General features: G+C 44.5%; 1 protein-coding gene across 2 annotated transcripts; it reads right to left on the reverse strand.

Annotated features, from left to right (window-relative positions):
• Positions 1-1907: 1907 nt before the first annotated feature.
• On the reverse strand, positions 1908-6014 carry LOC132836297 (zinc finger protein 239-like). Of its 2 annotated transcripts, XM_060855701.1 has the most exons (3): positions 5786-6014; positions 5534-5633; positions 1908-2942 (listed from the first exon to the last, which is right to left on the reverse strand). In XM_060855701.1, exon 3 carries the CDS (start codon positions 2787-2789, stop codon positions 2004-2006), a length of 786 nt encoding a protein of 261 aa, XP_060711684.1. In that variant the 5' UTR covers positions 2790-2942; positions 5534-5633; positions 5786-6014; the 3' UTR covers positions 1908-2003. The 2 variants fall into 2 exon arrangements, with proteins under 2 accessions (XP_060711684.1, XP_060711683.1); XM_060855700.1 differs by lacking the exon at positions 5786-6014 and having other exon boundaries at positions 5534-5736.
• Positions 6015-7743: the final 1729 nt, after the last annotated feature.

Consider the following 7743-nt stretch of genomic DNA (forward strand, 5'->3'; position numbering starts at 1 on the left):
GGAGGATCCCGCCACTCATCTCACAATCGGACCTGGCTGATTGACGGCAGCCCGTTGGCCAATAAGAGGAGAGTGGGCGGGGCTGGCAGTGCAAGGGTCCTCCAACCAATGGGAATGAATGAGGGACGGGGCTAGTGGTACGACATATGCCCGTAGTGATCCAGCAGAGGTAAAAATAATGACTGCAGATGCTGGAAACCAGATTCTGGATTAGTGGTGCTGGAAGAGCACTGCAGTTCAGGCAGTTATCCAAAGTGCAGCGAAATCGACGTTTCGGGCAAAAGCCCTTCATCCTGATGCACTTTGGATGCTGCCTGAACTGCTGTGCTCTTCCAGCACCATTAATCCAGTGATCCAGCAGAGACTGGGAGCGTAGGGGTATCAGTGTGGACTGGGAGGTTTTATAAACACCCGGTGTCGGCTGCTCGACCCGATTTAGAAAGCCCCGCGTTTCCAGCAAACGGGAAAACATACAGGCTTTCCCTTGCTCTGGATGTGTCCTCTCCCAGAGGCGTGCTGATGAGAAACTGTTGGAAAAGCTCAGCAGGTGTCTCAGACGAAGGGTCATTGGATCCGAAACGTTAACTCTGATTTCTCTTCCTAGATGTTACTAGACCTGCTGAGCTTTTCCAGCAATTTCTGTTTTGGTTTCTGTGGAGAGTAATCAGGGCCGGAAAACGCACACCACCAGGTTATAGTCCAACAGGTTTATTTGAAATCACAAACTTTCACAGCGCTGCTCCTTTGTCACTTCACTTGACCATGGGGTAGCAGGACAAAAGCTTACGATTGCAAATAAACCTTTTTTTCCCCTTTATTCAGTTGTGGGATGTAGGCGTCCCTAAGTGGCCAGCATTTTATTGCCCATTCCCAGTTGCCCTTGAGAAGATGGTGGTGAACTGCCTTGTTGAACTGCTGCAGTCCACCTGCTGTGGGTTAAGCTATTAGGGAGGGAATTCTAGGATTTTGATCCAGTGAAGGAACAGCAGTATATTTTCTAGTTTGGATGGGGAATTGAAAGTGGTGGGGAGTTCCCATATATCTGCTGCCTTTGTCCTTCCAGGTGGAAATGGTCGTGGGTTTGGAAGGTGCTGTCTGGGGATCTTTGGTGAATTTCTGCCATGCATCTTGTAGATGGTACACACTGCTGCTACTGAGTGACGGTGGTGGAGGGAGTGGATTATAATGTGGTGTCATCTGATTTCTGACCTTGTCCATCCCGGTCCAATACTGGCCTCCATGTCATGGAGAGAAATCAAGAGTACATGTTTCAGGTCCAATGACCCTTCCTCCTCAGACCCTGCTGAGTGTTTCCATCAATTGCTGTTTATCTTTCTGATTTCCAGCATCATCCTTTCTTTTGGTGCTTGTGTGAAAAAGAAATAACTTTTTCCCCTGTGCACAGTATGCTGCACTGAATTTCCAGCATTACGGGCTGTCCCTCACTCTGATTGCCCCATTCTGTGCGACAAATAAACTCCAAGAGTTCCTTGCACTTGTTGGAAGTGAGGACAGAGGAGACATGGGAGCCAGAGAGCTCAAAATAAACTTGTGCTTTACAGATACGATAAAGACACAATAGGTTTAACAAAAAGCTGATCTATATAATTTGTCACCCAAATAAGTAACCAGACATGTGGTGTTTAGAAACATCATCAGAAACAGACCCAGAAAGCATGATTTGAATATAGGTAACAGTGGAATCAAGAAACAATTCAGAGAGAGATTCTTGGGAACTCATTGATGATTAACCAGGCCTAATGAACCAAGAATCTCTTTTCACAAACCATAGTCTTTACCCAGTGTGTATATGTTGATGTACAGTAATGATAAGATACTTTCCAAAACCTACCCTCCAGTTACAGAGTAACTGTTACAAATGTAAAGAAAATTATCTCCATTTTACAAGCTTTTATTGAGCAGGAATGAACAACATCAGTATAAATGATCCAAAGACCACAGTTCATTCCTTGATGTGAGTGAAAGCAAAATCCTTCAGTTGGTTATTTGTGAATTTGCTGGTGTCTCAGCAGGCTGGATGATTGAGTGAATCCCTTCCCGCACTCTGAACAGGTGGATGGTTTCTTCCCAGTATGAACCTGCTGATGTGTCAGCAAGTGAATTGCTTGAGTGAATGCTTTCCCACACTCAGAACAGGTGAATGGTCTCTCTCTAGTGTGAATTCGCTGGTGTGTCAGTAGGTTGGATGACTGTGGGAATGCCTTCCCACACACAAAACAGGTGAATGGTTTCTCCCCAGTGTGAGTTCGCCGGTGTATCAATAGATGAGATGAGCAAGTGAATCCTTTCCCACACTCAGAACAGGCAAATGGCCTCTGCCCAGTGTGAATTCGCTGGTGGGTCAGCAGATGAGTTGCCTGAGTGAATGCTTTCCCACACTCAGAACACGAGAATGGTCTCTCCCCAGTGTGAACTCGCTGATGTATCAGTAGGTTGGATGACTGAGAGAATCCCTTCCCACACTCAAAACAGGTGAATGGTTTCTCCCCAGTGTGAATTCGCTGGTGTCTGAGCAGTTCGGATGACTGAGTGAATTTTTTCCCACAATCAGAGCAGGTGAATGGTCTTTCCCCAGTGTGAACTCGCTGGTGTATCAGCAGTTTGGATGACCGAGAGAATCCCTTCCCACAATCAGAGCAGGTATATGGCTTCTCCCCAGTGTGACTGCGTTGGTGAGTTTTCAGCTGGGATTGGTAAAGAAATCCCTTCCCACAATCCCCACATTTCCAAAGTCTCTCCCCAGTGTGACTACGCTGGCGTTGGGGCATTTCAGATGAATTTTCACTGACTCTTCCACACACAGATGATTTGTGTTTCTCCCCAGTGTGAATGGTGCTTTTTCCTTCAATGTTCAAAATCTTGAAATTATCATGAACAGAGTGACTGTTGGATTTGGATGTGTTTTTTTTTCTTCAATCAACCTTTCAAACAGAAAACAAAAGTTAGAGACAGAGAAACAAGAAGAACACACATAGGTTGTGAAACTGCACGGAAGTAATCTTGTCATTTGTGAAGTTGAAGCAGAGGAAACTGCTGGATTATCATTAACACTACAGAGGCATGAGAGTTGGCAGGGGTGGGATGCATTTTATAGATTTGCAAATCAGTCCTGTACCTCTTTTCTTCCCATATCTTTCTAACCCTCTGAAGGACTAAGGAAAGGTGCAGAAGCAAAATTATGGAAATCTAAAATAAAAACAAGATGCTGGAGATACTCAGCAGGTCTTGCATCACCTGAAATGCTAACAGATGCAGGAACCATTGCAACAAGAAGAAACCTTTAGATGATCACACAAAACACCACCATATAGGTTACACGTTAAAAGTCAGAAAATAGGACTTGAGTGATAGGTGTTTGATGACCAGCATGGATACAATGGGTACATTGTGTTCTACAATTTTATATCAGAGTCTCGGACCCCATTTTGATCCCTGTTTCTCTGAGACTTACTTTTTTTAGTAAGCAGACAGGAGTGGCAAGCATTGGATCATTGAAATTAAACATTGGCCTTCACAGTGATAGGAATAGAGTATGGTGTAGGGATATCCTTCTGTAAGGGCTACGGTGAGCACACACCTGGAGTACCATGTGCACTTTTGTTCTCCTGTTCCTGGACAGATGCCTTGGCCATTGTGATAGTGTAAAGAGGGTTAACCAGACTGATTCCTGGGGTGTCAGGATTGATGTATGAAGAGAGACTCAATCCTCCTTTAAATCTTGACTCTTTGTCTTTCTGAGCTGCTGACTGCATCACTAACGTTCTACCTGCCAATTCCTGATCTGAATCTGACCAATCTAGGCCTGTACTTTGTTTCCCATCTCACTGCCATACTAGTTTTCAAACCTCACCAACTGAACTAGCAAAAGCCCCCAAGAGGACATTTGTTGGAGCTTGTCTAGGCTTGCACAGGTCCCACCTTACCCAGACACAGTCCCAATGCCTCAAAAATCTAAATCTTTTATGGTACACCATTTCTCCAGCCACTCATTCATCTGATCTATCCTCTTATTCCCGCTCTCACTAGCACATGGCACTGGGAGTAATTCTGACGTTATTACATTTGAAGTCCTGCATTTTAATAAATCTTTTCTCTTCTGATATTTAGTTTCCAGGTCCTCATCCCTTTGTTTACCTGTGTTGTTGGTATCTGTGTGTTCCATGACCACTGCCTGTTCACCCTCCAGCTCCAGAATGTCCTACAGCAGCTTCAGGATAGCCCTGATCATGGCACCAGGGAGGTAACATACCATCCTGGATTCATGTCTATGGTCACAGTAGTGCCTTTCTACACGTCTTGTCATTGAGATGCAGGGTTGTTTTGACGGGATTCATTTTCCTCCCCTTCTGGGCAGCAGAACTACCTGTGATGCCATGAATTTCACTGTTGCTGATTTTATTTGAGGCCACCCCCAATCAACACAACAGTACCCAAAGTGGTATATCTGTTAGAGAGGGAGATGACTGCTGGGGACTTCTGCACTTCATTTTACTTTGTCTGGTCACACATTCCTTTTCTGTGTAATTCTCACCTGCAAAGGGACTAACTCATTGTAGTTATTGTCCATGACATTCTCTGCAGGACAGGTGCTGATATTGAGCCCACCCACAGCTCCAGCTCAGAAAAGCAGGTAGCCAGAAGCTGCAGGTACACAGTTTCTGCACATGTAGCCATCCAGGTCATTGAAAACTTCCTTAATTCTCACATTGAGGTGCACATCAGGGGTCTGAAGTGTCCTATCATGACTTCTTTCTGAATTAAGCTAGTTATTCTCATTAAGAGAATTTAATTCAGCTATGGATCTTCCTTTATTTCAAACAGTTCTGTTCTAATCAAAACCCCTACCTTTACAAAAGCTGATATGTTACACTTTAAAACAATAAGAAAACAGCCATTTACCAGTTGGCTGTGTGCATGAGGACCTTGTCATTTCTGAACTGAGACTGAGCACCACACTCGACCTTTCAGCTTCAACTTCTCCCTGCCTCACCTGACACTGTTTTCAAAGCACTCAACTCCAACGCACTCTCACTGAGTCAGGCAGCACTCATAGCGCAGCCCTGTCATTATAATTTGTTCTCAAACTTCTGGACTGTTCGAATGGAGCTCAGAGAACAGCATCTCTTCTTTCAATTCAGCCCTTACTAACACTGCAGATTCAACGTGATTTCCAGCAGGTTCGGGACCAACATAGAGTTGTCAGGGTCTGGAGCACTACACCTGAAAGTATGTTGGAATTCGAGTCTATGTGGAATTTGAAAGGGATGTTTGCTGATAATTATAGGTTAAAATCGTGGTGGGTGATTGGGATGAAGCATGATAGTTCTTTTAAAAGTTGAGGTGTTATTTGTGCAAATCGGTGCCTCCGTGAGGCCAGAATCTCCTCTTTCAGCTGTAGGACCTAGAACTGAACACATAACCTGGGGTGATCTGACCACAAATTTGAACATGTTGCTCCTTTTCAATTTCCAAACATATCAGAATTATTTTTCCACAGATTGCAGAGACAAACCTTGTTATTTCCACAGTTAAGTGCCAACGATATTCATATCCTGCTGTCTGTCAGAACTTGTTTTGAGATCCCGGTCTGCAAACTATTCTCAATCGATATCCTGTAAAACGAATTCACAAAAGAAATATCACTGTCAGTCCCGGATTAAAGATCTAAAGACAAACATTTCTCTTGCTTTCAATTTGCTTTGTTGACGTTTCGCTTCGCCCCGCCCCCACACTGGAGGAAGAATGCACATGCGCACTACTGCACCTTGCCCCCAATAAAAATGGCCGCAGTAAGCCAGGGTCTTTGACCGCCTGAGGCCCGCAGATATTTTCCCGTTTGCTGCAAACGCGGGACCAACAGATTGTAATTCTGATCGAAGGGCCTAAACTGAGTGTTTCGAAAGGCTGCCAGTCCAGACTGAGTCCATTTTTCTCCCGTCGTCCGCTACACCTTCCGCTTTCTCGATTGAATCTCCCACTCACTCATGCGCCAGCTGCACACGGTCACGTGTAGTTGTGCTTGCCCCGCCCCTCGTTCATTCCTATTGGTTAGAGGACCAGTCGTGTTCAAGTGTCTCGCTAGCCCCGCCTCCACACTCCCTAATTGTCGGTCAGTTGCCGTCAATCAGCCGGGTCCCATTGCGAGGTGAGCGGCGGGATCCGCCCTCCCTCTGCTGTGGGGTGAGCTTCATTATTCACAGTGAATGGGCCAGCATCACAGAACACAGGGGACTGCTGGCCGTTCAGCCCATTGAGACTGTGCTCGACAGTCGCTGCAAATCTAATGCATCTCTTCTGAGCTTTGCCGTAAGCCTGCAAATCTTTCCTTGAATATCTTTTGAGTTTAACTGCTAAATCTGCATCCAGCTGACGTTCAGACTGTTCCAGATTCACGTCATCTTCACCGTTTTCACTCTGCAATATTTGTCAGTTATTTGAAAGCTGTGTTCTGTGGATGCCAAATATTGTGACAATATTATTAATTTCTCTCTGCAAATGAAATACTCTGGAAACAAATCTACACCTCCACTAAATTACAGCTTAACTTACTCCGCTCCAAGGAGAAAAATCCGAGCTCTGCTACTTCTCCAAAAAAACAGAAATCCATCTTTGCTACTCAGACCAGTATTTCTTGTCCATTTTTATTTAACTTTATAGTTGTGGCAAAATGCCTTTTCAAAATGTGCATTGCATGTGTTGTAAGTACACCATAGTGCTATTTGGATGCTAATCTCAGTGTCACATCCTCCCTTTCACTGCAATTCACTCCAGCCTCACAACAATTACAACATTTAAAAGACATCTGTTGGGTACATGAATAGGAAGGATTTGGAGGGGGATGGGCCAACTACTGGCAAATGGGACTAGATGAATTTATGATATCTGGTTGGCATGGACGAGTTGCACTGAAAGGTCTGTTTCTGTCCTGTACATCTCTATGGCTCTATAACCCTTCCATCTCTCAAATCTCGCCAGGCTCAGAACAAGATAAGTATAGTAAACTTGAAAATTACACCAAAATTGGTGGTGTAATGCACAATGAAGAAGGTTATCTCCTACTACAACAAGAACCTTGATCAAACGGGCCTATGGGTTGGGTAATGGGAGGCAGTGGCATACTGTGCTAGGGCAATAGTGTACTGATCCGGCCTGGGGATGGGGTCTGATCAGTATATTCCCAGCATAGGATTTGGAAAGTCACATTGAGATTGTACAGAATGTTGGTGTGGCTTCTTCTGGAGCACTGTATCCTGTTCTGGTCACCCTATTATAGGAAGGATAGGTTAGGTGGATTGGCCATGCTAAATTGCCCGTAGTGATCAGGGATGTGTAGGTTAGGTGGACTGGCCATGGGAAATGCAGAATTGCAAGTATTGGGTAGGGCATTAAGTCTTGGTGTGAAGCTCTTTGGAAAGTCAGTGTGGACCTGTTGGGTCGAATGACCTTTTTCCACACTGCAGTGCATAAATGGTTCAATGGTTATTAATCTGGAGAAGATTCAGAAGAGATTTAACAGGATGTTCCTCGTTTTGAAAGTTTTGAGTTATATAAAGACAGGCCGGAACTCTTTTCATTGATATATGGGAGGTTGAGAAGTGATCTTATAGATGGTCCTAAATTCTGAAGAGGGATATATAAAGTTAATGGTCGGTGTCTTTTCCCTAGGATGGGAGATTTCAAGACTGGGGCATAATTTTAAGGTGAGAGGAGAGAGATTTACGA

Source organism: Hemiscyllium ocellatum, chromosome 46 (assembly GCF_020745735.1).
Source record: "Hemiscyllium ocellatum isolate sHemOce1 chromosome 46, sHemOce1.pat.X.cur, whole genome shotgun sequence".
Taxonomy (NCBI): Eukaryota; Metazoa; Chordata; class Chondrichthyes; order Orectolobiformes; family Hemiscylliidae; genus Hemiscyllium; species Hemiscyllium ocellatum.

Excerpts from the sequence above, each read along its gene's own strand:
- LOC132836297 (XM_060855701.1), bottom strand. The coding sequence starts at position 2,789 with ATGCCCCAACGCCAGCGTAGTCACACTGGGGAGAGACTTTGGAAATGT.